This window comes from Cucumis melo, chromosome 8 (assembly GCF_025177605.1).
Source record: "Cucumis melo cultivar AY chromosome 8, USDA_Cmelo_AY_1.0, whole genome shotgun sequence".
Taxonomy (NCBI): Eukaryota; Viridiplantae; Streptophyta; class Magnoliopsida; order Cucurbitales; family Cucurbitaceae; genus Cucumis; species Cucumis melo.
This window is the reverse complement of record NC_066864.1, coordinates 16,669,001-16,684,532: the sequence shown is the minus strand read 5'-3', so window position 1 is coordinate 16,684,532 and position 15,532 is coordinate 16,669,001. Positions and strand designations below refer to the sequence as shown.

Here is a 15,532-nt window from a genome sequence, read left to right as displayed (position 1 = left end):
TTCAAAGAAAAACGATATTTAGAATACTCACTGAAACCAAAAAAACTAAGATGATATCAACAAAGCAGTATACACGATCTTGATTGTCCAAGATGACATGAAGAGAAACGATGTTATCGAAGATAATGGATATCGGATATGTTGTCGAAAATTATGAAAAATAACTCGGAATAGCTCAAATGATCAAGATAAAAGATATATAAAAGACGAGATGAATAACTCGGAAACGACGATCGTGAAAAAATCAGGAAGAAGAAGAAAATCAGATTTGAAAGATTGTTATAAAAGATTAAAGGCAAATAAGAAATTCTGAAAGAATAATTTACCTTAATAGGCTTGTTACACGGGTCGTAAATAGTTTACAGTTTTGTAGTTTTTCAAAATAAAATTGAAATAAATTTTCCTTTTAAAATTAAGGGTATTTTAGGAATAAAAATAAAAACAAATCACGTTGTTAACAAGAAGTTTCTATGTTTGTCATTTGTTTTACATTTTGGTAGATTCTTGATTAATATTCCTTAAAATGCCGCTGGTTACAGTTACCCTTACCACTGCTTTATTCACGCACTCAAGAACTCTCAGCATCTCAAATGAGAGTACTCCCAGGCCCACAAATCTCAAACAAGAAGTTGGGCTTTTAAAGCCCAAAGTTGCCCTGCTATACAGAAGGATGGTACTCGTGTGCCTAAGATATCCTCACCTCCCCGCCGCCATTCCTCTTCATCAGTCAGCCATTATTGGCTCGCCACTCATTGGCATTTCGGATCGCTCACCCCACTGGTTGCTGATTTTGTCTCAGATCCCTCCTCGCGGCAGCAATTCCGGCTGCATCCTGTCGCCGCCGTTCGATCCTCGACTCCATCGTCGGTAAGCATCGCTTCCCCCTCATATTAAATTTGTTTCACGACCTTCATAACCCAACACGCGCGACTCTTCCTCTAGATTTCCCCACTTCGTTCTTCAAAACTGAAGAAATTTTGGAATACTCATAATCTTTTTATTACAAAACACCACAAATAAATGGTAATAATAGAATTTGAACACATTTGGAATAATATTTTTGAAATTGATCGGCATTTATTATTATCATAATTTCAATTGTAACTTTCAAGGTAATTATTACAATGATAGTCGACAGCCCTAACAAGGCCTTCCAGTTGAGACTGATTTCTTGAATAGAAAAATCAGCACACCAAGAGGACGCGTTAAGCCAAGCTGATTCCGAACGGATCTGTTAACGGGAGAATTTATCATGAGAAATCCGTTGGTTTTCTTCCAAACCAAAGATTCGATACTAGGGCCTTTACTGTATTACACCAAATCAGCCTTGATTTTTTCTTGAGGTTAGGGTTCTCGAGTAAGTCTTTTCATTGGTGTCTGGTTAACTCTATTCCCGTGAGTGAATCAGTCTTTTCTTTGGTTTTGAGGATTAAGTTCCCTAGAAATGTCAGGTTCTTCACGGCGGCCTCAATACGTTGGATAGGTTGTTCAGGATTTTGCCTTTATTAGTTGGTTCTTTCTGTTGTATAATGTGCCGGAAGGCGGAGAAAGACTTGGATCACCTTTGGCCTTGTGAGCTGCGAGTTGTTTTTGGGATGATTTTCTTCAGACTTTTGGCTTGTTGTATGTTCGTCATAAAGATGTTAGAGGGATGATCGAGGAGTTCCTCCTCAATCTGCTTTCTGGGGCAAGAGGTCAGTTTCTTTGGTGTGCTTGTGTTTGTGCCATCTTGTGGGTTTTGTGGGATGAGAGGAAGAGGAGGGTGTTTAGGGGAGTTGAAAGGGGGAGTGGGGAGATTTGTCTGTTATTCAGTATCATGTTTCTTTTTGGGCTTCGATTTCGAAGACTTTTTGTAATTATCCTCTCGACATGATTTTGTATAACCCCTTCTTGAGTGGGGGTTCCCTGTTTACAATGAAAGTCGTTTATTTCAATTAAAAATAACTGCCAAATGATGTTGGGACATCGCGCAAGGGCTTTGAGTTCATGTAACATGCTACTTTGAGCACTGAAATAATATTTTTATGAAATCCCCTCTGATGGCAATAAAAGTTGTTTTGAAATTTAAATTTTCTTTTCAATTCCAGATGTTAAACTTTAAGGGTTAATAGTTTGACATTTTGATACATTTCATAAATTTACCAAAAATGTATTAATTGTCATTATCTTTTAGTTTGGTCATTGAGTTCAATACACTCAATTAGTGCGATAGAATGCTGTATATTGTTTCATTTGTGTGGTGGTCTATTACCTGTCAACCATTCAATGGAGAGGAGGGCGTGAGACATGAGTGAATGTCAATGACGTTTCAAAAGATTAGTGGCCTGTTTATTTTAGTGTTTAGCAAGTGACTTGTGCCTAAGCACAGCATTTATCGTGTTTCACATGAAGAGAGACGGTTGACTTTACCATAAGAGCCTCTCTTTTCCCCTCTTCTTCTTCCTCTTTGAGGTATTTAAAGTTTATGTTGTCTTTTTTTGCAGTTTTAAGCTTGTACCTCAATCAAGAGGTGAATCCCTCAACCTCATATGTTGTTGAACTAAAAAGGATAAAGAAGGTTTTATGTTGCCACAACATTGATGTCACCTTGTTCTTTCAAAGAAAATTCTACTAGGTTCATAAAACTCACGATCTTCTTTATATATTGATATGATATTAGAGGCTTTTTTAGTCTCATAATTTAGCCTTCTAAGTCTTTATCATCAATGGCTTACAAAATTGTTTATGGAAATCATTGTGTCATCAATATCTCAAAAGACTGCTATAATTAATTGATGTGTGTGTTTCGCAAATCTAGAAGGTTTTTAACCATTTTTTGAACACCCCTACCTATGTGTACTTCTAAAAGAATAAACTAAGCTGTTTTTCCAAAATAAAAAAAGGATAAACTAAGCTGTGGAGAATGCATAATTTAGCCATATAGAGTTGCTTGAAACGAGTTAGCTGTGCTCAGTTTCTGATCTAGTTAATCAATAATAGTGATCCATTTTGACAGATGCAATTGCTCATTACGTATTTGAGATTGAGATTTGGGCATTTACTTTTCTCGCTATCAATCAATGAAGCATATAGTTAAGATTTTGACATTATTAGTGGCCATATCAGCTCTGTGGATTGGCCTCTTGCAGTCATCTATATTACCACATGGCCGCACTTGGTTGGTGAGTTTGCATTCAATCATTTTTTTCTTAGATTCTTTATATTTATTTTCATTATTTTACACACTTAGTGGTGCTTACTTTGCATGTCTTGCTACTCCAGCTACCCATCTATTTTATTGTCTCCCTGGGATGCTATGGTCTGTTGATGGTTGGAATCGGTCTAATGACATTTCCAACTTGCCCTGCAGAAGGACTGTTGCTGCAGAAGGTACTGCTTCCCTTTTACTCTCATCTGCACTTTCGTGTCATACAACAAAGGACCCCCTCTTCTCTCTCTCTCCTTTTTCTCTGGAATGTTCTCCAAGTTTCCATATCCAAGGTATTACTAAGATTGAAATGCTCGTCCTTGCTAACCAAAGTGAGCCTAGTTTAGGATAATGGGCATGTACGTGGTACATTCCTCAAATAAATCCAACGAGTAATTAATAATCCTGTTATACAGAAAAAGGTAGCTATCATGCCCTGGTTTTCCTTGAAATCGGAGGTTTAAATCACTTTTCAGTACCCAAACTAATTAGCCCATCTCTCCCTCTGCCTGGAATGCTTAGACAAATGTCTCACCTTGAGTTTTTTTTTGTAGGACGTTGATGAGGCCAAAGAGTATCTTAAGAAAAAAGGGGTTGACATAAATTCTAATTAACAGACTTTTCAATCCTTTTGTCTTCTCTCCTCTTGATCAGATTTTTGTTTCTTTGATTACGGTGAAGAACACTTGATCCATCGCAAAGAGGCCTTTTTTTATCTGAATCCTTGTGAAAGGCAGTGAATATCATGTATAGAACAGGTTCAGATAATTCTGTCAGTTGGTAACGTAATCTTTCATTTTTAAATAGGGGTAGCAAAACTCAGACTTCTATTTGTTTCTGCTTCTTTATACGTTTCTTATACGAATATAGTTGATATTTTTAGTTGATTTTCTAAGTTGATGTTCATAACCTCAAGTTCAATAGTCGTTGGAATCACCTACTGTAAAGTTTGTCTTGTGTTCACTCGCACATTTTGTGTGTGTGTATGTGTTTTTTTTTTTTTTTTTTGTCATTATTATTGTTGTTTAGATCCTTCCTTTGAAAATTCCCTAAAAAAGAAACAAGAATTTAGATTGTTTTGGAAATTGCGAATGTCAAGTAAATTAATGGTCTTTGGGTGAATACGTTTAGATGAAGTAAGAGTTGGGTATGGTCAGCCGGGTTGTCTCATAATATTAGCGTGTCATATATTATATATATAAAAATATAAGTTAGTAAATAAATAAGGTGATGGGTGAAAAAAATAGTTTAAATGCCATTCTCTTTACTTCATTAATTCTTTAGCACTCTGGACTTTGTTTCTGTCAAATTAGTCCACTTTGTGATGAATTCATTTCAATCAAATTTTTTACTTTAGCCATTAGATTTTTTAGCTAAAAATAGTTTGTGGTAATTAGTTAGTTTTTCAATGAGGTTGGAGTATTCAATTTAAATTTTACGGAAATGAAAGTCTTTTTGATTTAATTTAATAGATGCTCTAAATTATGGATAATTGTTTTAAATGATAACCGATGTTAGAAGACATCTTATCCTTATGAGGCTAAACTCACTTTATATTCACATATGTTTGTAAGTTAGATAGTCATTTTATCGTTTCCATCAACATTTTCTTTAAACTATGATTTTGATTTTATTGTCCGTACGGTTTTAAAGAGAGGATTTAGTTCATTAGATTTGATAAAATTGTAGAGCTATTTATGACAGTTTTATTGAACTATAGACTTTCTTTCTCAAAACCATATAAACTAAATTTAAATCAATTTGTGATTTAACAAATTGATCAAACATAAATTATATTCATGCATAAATTAATAATACCTTATTTATTGTCAACTAAAACCTAGGAGATAGTAAAATTAATTTTATGACTTATAAATATATGGTATCAAATGTATTTGATTTTTTTATAGAAAAAAATTAGAATCCAATTTATTTTGCTACTAAATACATATTTAAAAGGGGTCTTTTAAAAAATACAATAGGGAAGCAAAATATTTGTTAACCTGTACTAAATTTGGTTACACAATCGTTTAGATTTAATTATTATTTGGTATAAGATTTGATTGTTTAGTTTTGACTTTTTTTTGTTTAAGATTCATTGGTACAAGATGGTTAAACGGTTTTTTTTTAGATTCTTTTGGTATGATTGTTTAGATTTGACTAAATTATTTTTTTCAAAATTATTTTGGTAGTTTAAATTTTGGTTATATTATCGTTTAGATTTGGCTATTCTTTGTACATGAGCTTGAGCCAAATCTAAATGACGTTGTTTTCAAGATTAGTATAGGATCTTGAACAATCAAATAACAAGTCGAAGAAAAAAGAGAAAGAGAAAAAAAAAGACATAAAAGGGAAGGATAAATTTGGAATATTTAAAAAATGGTTAACTTTTTGGACTTTGTTATTTACGGTTTGTTATATTTATGAAAATTTTCCTATTTGAAAATAGAAGGTATAACTATGTTTTTATTAAATCTCTTATTTTCAAATTTTTGTTTTCAGATTTTGTACGAAACAATAAGTACATTTAAAATAATTTTAAAGTATCATGATATCTAAACTTTTTATGACAGTAACAATTTAGCTTTTATATTAGAGTTTGTACGATCTAATATTTGTGCTTTCAAATATCAATTTAATATCCATACTTACAAACTTGTTAAAATTTAGTATCTATATTTTTAGATGCGGTAACAATTTAGTTCGAACAATTTATAATTTTTAATAATTTATCCCCAATGTGAAAAACACAATTAGCAATTTAAGATTCAAATCATTGGATTATGTAAGATATTTATTTATCAAGAAATTACTTGTTTTAGAAAAACTGCATAACAATTAAGAAAGTAGAAGATTAATTTTCATAAATATAACAGAACATCAAAATGGTTCCGACCCATATAACAAAATCAAAAAGTCCATTATATTTTCATAAATTTCAGGTTTGCTCTGAATAATGCGGACGATTTTCACTTCTTCTTCTTTGCAAGTTATTCATCTCTCTTCATATTATTGCTTCTTCATTTTACAATATTAAGGTATTTTATGTGAATATCTAATAATTTCTTCATTTCCTCTTCCATAATTTCTTCATTAATCTTCATTTCTCATTTTTTCTTCTTAGTACAAGGTCTAAACAATCATATACCAATATCTAAACAATTAGTTATCTATCATACATAGACAAAGATAAACCACTATCACTAATAAATTGTTTAGACCAGGTACAAGAATGTTTAGGCAAAATACAAGTGTACAAGATTGTTTAAACTTGGTACAAGTGTATAAGATCGTTTAGACTTGTTACGAGATCGTTTAGTCTAGATAGAATGGTACAAGATCGTTTAGGCTTAGTACAAGAGTACAAGATTGTTTAAATTTCTTAAGAGATCGTTTAGACAGGGTATAAGATCATTTTTTCACGCATGTGCGAGTGATTGATCGCAAGGGTGTTTTTGTTGACACCGTGGGTCTTTGCCTTTTTTAAAATTGTTCTGTATGTGTAAATATTTTATCGTTTTGTTTTATTTTTTTAAAAAAACCTCAAAATATAATGTAATTTTATAACTATTTTTTGTATTTTGTTTTAGTACTAGTGTAAAAATCAAATTTTTGAAAAAGTAATATATATTTTGGATGGGGGAACTGTTGTAGAAAAAAATTGAAATTATTTACAAAATACAACAATAAAACTAAAATGTACCAGAGAGAATTTGATAAACTTTACTATATTTTGTAAATAGATTCAATTTTTTTTTTGTTATATTTGAATATATCCCTTTTAAAAAATTGTCAAAAATAAAACAAATTAAGAGGTGTAAATAGTTTTGAATTACTATTTGAAAAGTTAAGTTTTAGGACACAAATAGGGGTATGAAATGTCCATAATACCCTTACATGAAAAACTTCTTTTCCATCGCTTTTTTTTTTCTCAAAAACAACTCGAAACATGTTTTCTCATATCTTCTCTCATCTTTCTCTAGCTTTTCTTTAACTTCTCCCTACCTTTTTTCTCCCAAGCTTCCTTGAAATTTCTTAAAATTCTATAGTCGATCTTGAACAAGCTCTCTTGTTATCCTAGTATGTGTTTATGCTTTTCATTTTTTTAATTATTATAGATAGCCTCTAAGTTTTTTATGTTTGCGCTACGTTATTCTCTGCTTGGTAAGACATAAACCTAATGTATTATCCAAAATCAAATTTACAATTATTCTAAGCGATTTAGGGTTTGACACATATTTAGGAAGCTTTTTTGTTATTTTTTTTTTATCTCGCAAACATCTTGCAACTTCCAAAATTTTAGTTGTCCAATTTCAAATCAATTATATATTTATTTTATGTAATTTAAGGTGATTCTACGCATGTTTGAGGAAGTTTTTAGCTTCTGTTTTCATATCCTGCAAACATCTCATAAATTTTGAACTGTAAATGTTCAATCTCAAATAAATTATATACTTTGTTTCTTATGATTTATGATGATTTTACACCCGTTTTATAAAGTTTTAATTACTTTTTTTTGTATCTCTCAAACATCTCGCAAATATTTCGCAACTTTCAAATTTTAAATGTTCAATCCTAAATCAATTAAATGTCCAACCATGTCGCACTTGTGCATGTTTTAAGTGTTCTAAAGATATTTTGTAACGATTTTAAACATGCTTAGCAACTTTTTAGTTACAATAAAACAAGTTTAGAAGTGATTTGGAATTGCACATTTTAATTTTGGAAGTTGCGAGTGTCTACGACATGTTGCGAGATAAAAAAAAAATCTAAAATCCTATCTAATATATGTCTAAACTCATCCTAAGTCACTTAAAAACACTTATAAAATGATTTGGAGTTCGCCATTTCAAATTTGGAAGTTGGAAACTTGCTGTGAGATAAAAAAAGCCACCTAAAGAATATTTAAAACATGAATAAAACAAACCAAAATCATCTAAATGTGCACACAGTTCAGAAACAACCAACGTCTAAAAACTACAATATAATAACCGACTTATAGTAAAATATCTTGAAAAAAATACAACAAGAAGAATCAGTAAATAATACAGTGGAAAACAACAAAAATTAGTAAAGAATTTGTTGTAAAAGAAGTACAACATTTCTTTCTTACTCTACTAAAACTAATTTGGCAACCGAGATCAATTTAATTATAAGAAAACTAATAAAAAGACTAGAAAATTAAAGAAAATATATTGAAAAAGAAATCAATAAAGAATAACTTCTAAAAATTCAGCAAAAAGTAGCTTCATTACAACAGTTTGAGAAAGTTCTCTGATTTTCCGCTGTCATCCGGTTTGAGTGTGTAACGGCAGAGAACAGAGAATAAGAAGGATAAGAATAAATCCTTCATTCTCTTATTGGGCACCCAAGAAATGTTAGAAATGATATGTGGGTCTTGACTCATATACAAAGTTGAATTTTCTTGTCCCACATTGATAGTTATAGAAGAGGTGACTAGGTATAGATACCAAAGAACTGAAAGTGAAATATAAATTATATTGGTGGTGATAGCATTACATTATCATCTCAGCCAAGTAAGAGAGATTTTGGTTCTTGACTATTTGATAACATGTGGGGGCCTGTTTTGTTCTTAACAGGCTTCCTCACAAAAAGTCGGATAAAACTTCTTACGAATATTGGAAAGGATGATGTTCTATAACGTTATAAGTTTAGTATTCTTTCCTCCGTGGTTGTGTTTTAAGATTTTTCACTAATCTGTGTTAAGGGTAAGCGGTGAGTCGTTGTCACTTATTGTATCTACGTGGTTTTGTGAGAAAGACAGTGACAGGACACTAGTTGAGCGTGACTCTCAGGTTTGAGAATGAATGAATGTGGTGGTACGCTAGTGGAAATCCCATGTAACTCGTATGATAATGGTGAAAACGAATCCCGAGTCTAGGCGAAGGGAAATTCCAAGGTCTTAGAGCCAAGCTTGTTGTGAAATGAATCCAACATATGGTGTTGTAGCACTCGTTGTGTAAAGTCTAAGAAAGTCGGTGATGGGACACTGGTTAAACATTACTCCTAGGTCTAAGAATGAATGAATGTGGTGGGACGCTAGTGAAAATCCCAGGCAACTCGCATGATATTGGTGAGAGTGAATCCCAAGTCTAGGCAAGGGGAAAATTCCAAGTCTCAGAATTGAGCTTGATATAAATGATTTCAGCATATGGAGTTGTAGCGCTCGCTATGTGGTTGTTGAACTGTTGTGGATTATGTGATGCGTGTTAACTGTTCAAAGCAACATACTTCCATGTGTTTTCCAAAAAAAGGTTTTCTTAACACCTGTCGCTCGCTAAGTCTGTTTGACTTACGTTTTAAGTGTTTCCCCTCCCCAGGTTGTCAGGCGTTAAGAACATGCGAAGAATAGTCCTGAGACATTGTAGCCTAGTTAAGAAGGGAAGATAGAGTTATTATGTAGTCTTACATGTCGGGCTAGCCATGACATCTCATCATGCGTTTAAGGAGCCAGTTAGTAAGCGTGCATCGCTCCTTGATGTGGATCGCTTAGACCAAGAAAGGTCATTCGATGTGTCACATTTGTGGGGCCGAAGACAATGAGTGTGATGAAACTAAGCCAGGGAAAGGAAGCCCTAAAAAATGTCCTTGAGTTAGATTGTGGACAACAAAGGGTAAGAGAACGAGATTGTAGTCTCATCTACCATGACACGAAAGGCTGTAAGTTGGTGAGAAGAAGAAGGATGTGAGAGTGTTAGAGTTGGTTTATTTTTATGTAAAGCAAATGTAAATGTAGTAATGTTGTACTTCTGTAAGCATTAAGTTAATAAAGAGAGGAGTTTTAAGTTATTCCATTGTATTATTTCTTAAGTTGTTTCCGCTGCAAAAGATGTGAAGGTCTTTAAAGCTCAAGTGGAAGAGCTTCACGAATAGACGAAGAGAAGAGTTGTTCCGCTTACTAGGCGTTTAACACATCATCTCGTAGGAGGTATGCATTGAATATTTAGGTGGCACACCTTCCATTTGGTCGCGAGGTGTGACATTTAGGATGGGGCGTGATAAGTGTTATTGGAAATTTAAGATATTATTCACTCTCTTTTACAAGGTTGTTGCCTTACTTCTCTAGGCATCAATTCAAATCTTTGAATATTATTGTTTAAGCTTACTATCCTATCTTAGCTCAGAATAGAATTGTTAAGATGCCATTCTCCTTCGTCTACCCGATAAGTTTGTTGTTACAGTCATTTATGAGGGATTGTTAGAAATGACATGTGGGCCTTAACCCATAAGCAAAGTTGAATTTCCTTGTTCCACATTGATAGTTTTAGAAGAGGTGAGCAGGTATAAATACCAAAGAAATGAAAGTGGAATATAAAGTATGTTGGTTGTGATAGCATAACCGAGACAGGTAGGTAACTTTTGATGCAATCGTTGGTTTTCCCGGTTTTGTCGCAGTCATTGGTCACGACGATCCAATTCTCATGTTCTTCCATCGTTCTGCGCCACACGCTCCTCCACTACAAATTGCAACGACCTCTCATCATTTAAAGCATCACTCAAAATATTCATCCCATCCCATTCACAAATTCTCTATTCTCTCTTCTCCATTTCCTCTCTGCTTTTCATTTATAGTTCTGAGCTTAATCTGTTTTGTTTCTATTTCTTTTTCCAATGAGTGCACGTCAGAATAAGAAACCTGTGTTAATCTTGGGGAGCAACCGACAATACGATTAACACCTTGGTTGACCGTAATTGTTTTTAGGACAGTGGTTCGTCACAACACAACAATTTATTAGTTTGACATTCTTAAACTTTTCATCAACAAGAGATACTGACCTTTAAATAGGCAAAGAAAACAATACACCAAAGAAGAGAATGACAAGACAAAATCCCAAGGAAATATGGAAAATGCACAATTGCTTTCTAAGTCTCTACCACCGTCCGATCATGTAGTCGTCGTGCGATGGAAGCACTAATCATCACTGTTGTTGGGTAGTTGCACACTTGGGTTGTGAACCATGTTCAAAATCTGTTGAAGTCGAAGCCCAAGTAGCTACTCTAGTGTTGATAGCCTCACGAAGTCGTTGGCATTTATGGTTGGTGGTCCCAATCAATAGTAGTCGTCCAAGTTGTTTGTTTGTCAAGGAGAAAATGAATGCTAGGGAGAAGTTCAGGGAAAATTGACAAAAATAGCACATTTTTTGTTTTCGTTTTCAAAAGTAACACATCTTTTAAAACTGTTTTTCTCGATCGGACGAGATCGATCACCAAGATTTTCCTAAATATTAATAATTTTAGGCTTTCTCGATACAATTTATTTAGGATGAACTGAGATCAACCAAATCTTTTACTTGAGTCTCTTCAAATTTTCTATTATGATCTTACCAAATTTTATATGAAATTGTTGTTGTAAATAAGATTTCTATGATAATCTTGTCAATATATTTATGAGCACATAAATTAGAATAAATTATTTGAAAAATTGTATAAAAAAATTAGATCTGAAAAAAATTAGTTAGGATTCGATATAAGATTGAAAGAGATTATAGAAAAAAAATAGTTGCTTTCAAATTTAAAAAATTCACATAAATCTACATTTTCAAATTTAAAAAGTTTGTTAAGATTTGAGAGGATTTGAATAAAGATTATCTTCCCAAATCTTAATTAACCTTTTTATCCGTAAAATTATCAATTATTCTTGAACAGATAAAAAAAATAGTTCAAATTTGGATAAATTTGAAAAATGATAGAATCTTGATAGGTTTAAAAAATTTAATATTTTAGGAAATCTCAATGGTCGATCTCGTTCGTGATGAATTGAGAAAAATCGTTTTGTGAATTTAAAAAAATGTGCTACTTTTGAAAATAAAAACAAAAAATGTGCTAGTTTTATCAATTTCCCAAGGAGGAGACCACGATTGAGAAATTAGGGCATGAAGGCACTTTTGACGTATCACAACTTATTTATTGCAAAACTTTACTTTTTGAAAAGTTATCTTAAAACTGAACATGTCTTACTTTTGACAATTCCCCAACTTATTTTTAATAAACCATTTATTTACACGAAAATCATAAAGAAACCCATTTTGTTTATCCTTTCCTTGCAAATTGGTACTAAATCGGGGTGTAATTAGCTGGATCAGGTCGGGTCGGGTCGTCTTTTTTTCAAGACTGATAATGGACATAAAAATTCAGAACCAATCGATGGCAATTTGTATGAGAACAAAATGCCCAAATAAAATTTCACAACCAATGCAATCTGTTCTTCTACCTCACATGACATCTCAACACAAAAAATAAAAAATCCAGTTTAGCTGAGAAAGGATGTTTCAGGGAAATAAAATAGGCATATTTGCTTAATCTGTCAACTACTACCAAGATGAAATTCAACCCCTCCTGCCATAGTTAATCTTTCTACAAAATCCATGAACCAATCTTCTAGTATATGCTTTGAAATTGGAATCGGTTGTAATAAACTTGTTGGCCTAGTAGCTTCTGTCTTATTGTGTTGACAGATATCACACTGCTCTACATATTTGTTAACATCTTTCTTCATACCCTTCCAATGTAGCTCACCACTCATCCTCCTGTATGTTTTAAAAAATCCCGAGTGACCCCTCCAAGATAGAGTCATGAAAAGTATGCGGTAGGTTGGGGATTAGTGATGATTGTTTAGAAAGAACTAATTTTCCATTCTCCTACTGATATTTATTCCCTTCCCCTGGTTCTTTCTTGAGATTTTCAATCAACTCTTAGAGTTCCCTGTCTTCTGCCACTTTCTTTAACACAACATCTTAATCAACAATACTCGTGGTCGCAATGGTGATTCAATTCTGGAAAGTGCATCAATAGTTTTATTTTGTAGGCTCGGTTGATATAGAATTTCAAAATCATAGCCAAGTAGCTTGGTAAGCCACTTTTGAAATTGGGGTTGGACTTCTCTATGTTCTAGTAAGAATTTAAAGGCTTTTTGGTATGAAATTATTGTAAATTTCCTCCCCAAAAGGTAGTGTCTTCACTTCTGAACCAAAAATACAACTATCAATTCTATATGGATTTAGTTTGGGCTCTTGGGGATAATTTTTGACTGAAGAATGCAATGGAGTGACCACTTTGAGATAGTACTGCTCCTAACCCGATTCCTGAAGCATCTTGGAAGGGACCAATCTGGTAATGCTAAAACAGGGAGAGTTGACATAGCTCGTTTCAATCTGTAAAAAGCCTTAGTTGCTTCCTCATTACACTCGAAGGAATTTTTCTATAAGAGTTTTGTTAATGGGGTTGATATTTCTCCATACCCTCTTACAAATCTTCTGTAATATCCGGTAAGCGCCAAAAATCCCCATAATCCGATTACATCTTTAAGTTGAGGCCAATTCTCCATTATACGAATTTTATCCTCATCTGCTTCTACCCTTTTGCTAGATATCCAGTGACCTAAATATTGGGCTTTTGAGTGGGCTATCACACTTTTTTTTTCTATTTGCAAAGAGCTGATTATCCCTCATTACCGCCAATGCCATCCCCAAATGTTCTTCATATTCGGTTACATCAACACTATAAACCAATATATAATAAAAAAACACAAGTACACATTGTCTGAGGGGCAAAATACCTAGTTCATGAGTGATTGAAAAGTGGTAGGAGCGTTAGTTAAACAGAATGCCATTTTCAAGAATTCGTAGTATCCCTCATGTATACTAAAAGTTGTCTTTTCAATGTCTTCTTCCCTCATCCAAATCTGATGATACCGAAACTTTAAATCCAACTTGGTAAATACTATTGCCCCGTGTATTTCATCCGGAAGTTCTTCAATAACTAGAATTGGAAACTTGTTTAATATAGTCACTTGGTTGAGCTTCCTATAATCGATACAAAATTGCCAGCCTCCATCTTTCTTTCGAACCGACAATACTGGGCTTGAGAATGGCCTACAACTTGGCCGAATGACCCCTACTTGAAGCATTTCAGTTACTAATTTTTCAATTTCCTCTTTCTGAACGTGACCGCATTTGTAAGGTCGTATGTTGATTGATTTCTACTCTGGTAAGGTCATAATGTGGTGATCAATTTTTCTTTTGGGAGGCTACTGGGTATTACAAATATGTCCTCATATTGTTTCAATAAAAACTAAATCATGGGCAAATCTTCCTCCTCTCCTTTTATCCCCGCTTCTTCTTCTTCATAGTTAGTCTCTTCTTTTATTTGAAAGTTTTATAGCTCTAGTAGGAACCCTTCATCTTCTTCTTCCCATGTCTTCTGTATGGTTTTCAAAGAGCATTCAACCTTGATGAGGGAGAGGTCTCCTTTGAGAGTGATTTGTTTCTTTCCTACCATCAATATCATTGTTAATGATAGCCAATGCACTCCCATAAAGCCTGTGGTGCAGAGACACTGCATACCCAATATGAAATCAACCTTCCCCAGTTTTACTACTAGGAAGTCAGCAATGATCATCAATTCGGGCAATTTCAATTCCACGCATTTACATAATCCTTTTCCTCTTCTACCTGTACCATCTCCAATAGTTACTCCAAAGGTAGTATCCCTCTCAATCATGATACTCAACTCCTCCACTAGTGCTTGATAAATGAAGTTATGAGTTGCTCCACTATCGGTCACTAACTCAATGACTTCTTTCCCTTCTATTGAACTTTATAATTTCATAGTCCCCTTGGCCGCAAAACCCATAATCGTCTTCAGTTCAATTTCTATTTCCACGGGTACTTCCAAATTCTTCAATTCCACCACTTCTTCTTCTAATTCCACTGCCATTTCTTCCCCTTCAGTTCCTTCCTCTTCATTACGAATGAACGACATCAGTTCTCTCTTTTCCTTAATCTTACAACATGACCATGTGAGTATTTTTCATTGCATCTAAAACATAGACATCCCTTTGGCATATAAACAAATGGATAATAAAACTAACTGGTACGCCCCACCCCATAACACGCTCTGACCCTCGCTTTACGAGGCGCAAACATGACTTGAGTAGCCTCGACGTCTCTAAAACGAAACGCTAGAGCACTCAACTTTAAACATCAATCCTCAATCTTTAAGCTTAGCTTGATCTTGACGCTTAACTACTAGGTGATAAACAACTTTCACAATACATGATAATTGAACAACTTCTTTTATTAGCTTAACAACATGCGTTTCATTACATAATACAAACTTTCTTTACAAACAATATCTAAAACAAAGACTTCTGGCTTCCAACACCTAGTGTTGCTTTCTTCAAATCCAAAACTTAAATGTCTGACATCCCCATAACGCCTAGTTGCACACCTTACCCTTCTTAACTTGGTTTAACACCTTGTTACTTGGGGAATGGAAACTTAAACCATATGTCAAATATTTAGTGAGTGAGGTTTTAGAAATCCT

General features: G+C 33.6%; 1 protein-coding gene across 10 annotated transcripts; it reads left to right on the top strand.

Annotated features, from left to right (window-relative positions):
• The first annotated feature begins 508 nt into the window (after window positions 1-508).
• Window positions 509-4,082, top strand: LOC103502803 (dolichol-phosphate mannose synthase subunit 3). 10 transcript variants are annotated; one of them, XM_008466895.3, is made up of 5 exons: window positions 667-867; window positions 2,484-2,614; window positions 2,996-3,161; window positions 3,262-3,480; window positions 3,742-4,082. In XM_008466895.3, exons 3-5 carry the CDS (start codon window positions 3,060-3,062, stop codon window positions 3,799-3,801), a joined length of 381 nt encoding a protein of 126 aa, XP_008465117.2. In that variant the 5' UTR covers window positions 667-867; window positions 2,484-2,614; window positions 2,996-3,059; the 3' UTR covers window positions 3,802-4,082. The 10 variants fall into 10 exon arrangements, with proteins under 10 accessions (XP_050944315.1, XP_008465115.2, XP_008465113.2 ...); XM_051088358.1 differs by lacking the exon at window positions 2,484-2,614 and having other exon boundaries at window positions 509-867; window positions 3,106-3,161; window positions 3,350-3,369; window positions 3,842-4,082; XM_008466893.3 differs by lacking the exon at window positions 2,484-2,614 and having other exon boundaries at window positions 509-867; window positions 3,106-3,161; window positions 3,350-3,369.
• Window positions 4,083-15,532: the final 11,450 nt, after the last annotated feature.

Excerpts from the sequence above, each read along its gene's own strand:
- LOC103502803 (XM_051088356.1), top strand. The coding sequence starts at position 524 with ATGCCGCTGGTTACAGTTACCCTTACCACTGCTTTATTCACGCACTCA. Across the intron at positions 868-3,105 it reads GATCCTCGACTCCATCGTCG|CTCTGTGGATTGGCCTCTTG; the intron begins GTAAGCATCGCT and ends TGGCCATATCAG. Across the intron at positions 3,162-3,261 it reads CACATGGCCGCACTTGGTTG|CTACCCATCTATTTTATTGT; the intron begins GTGAGTTTGCAT and ends TTGCTACTCCAG.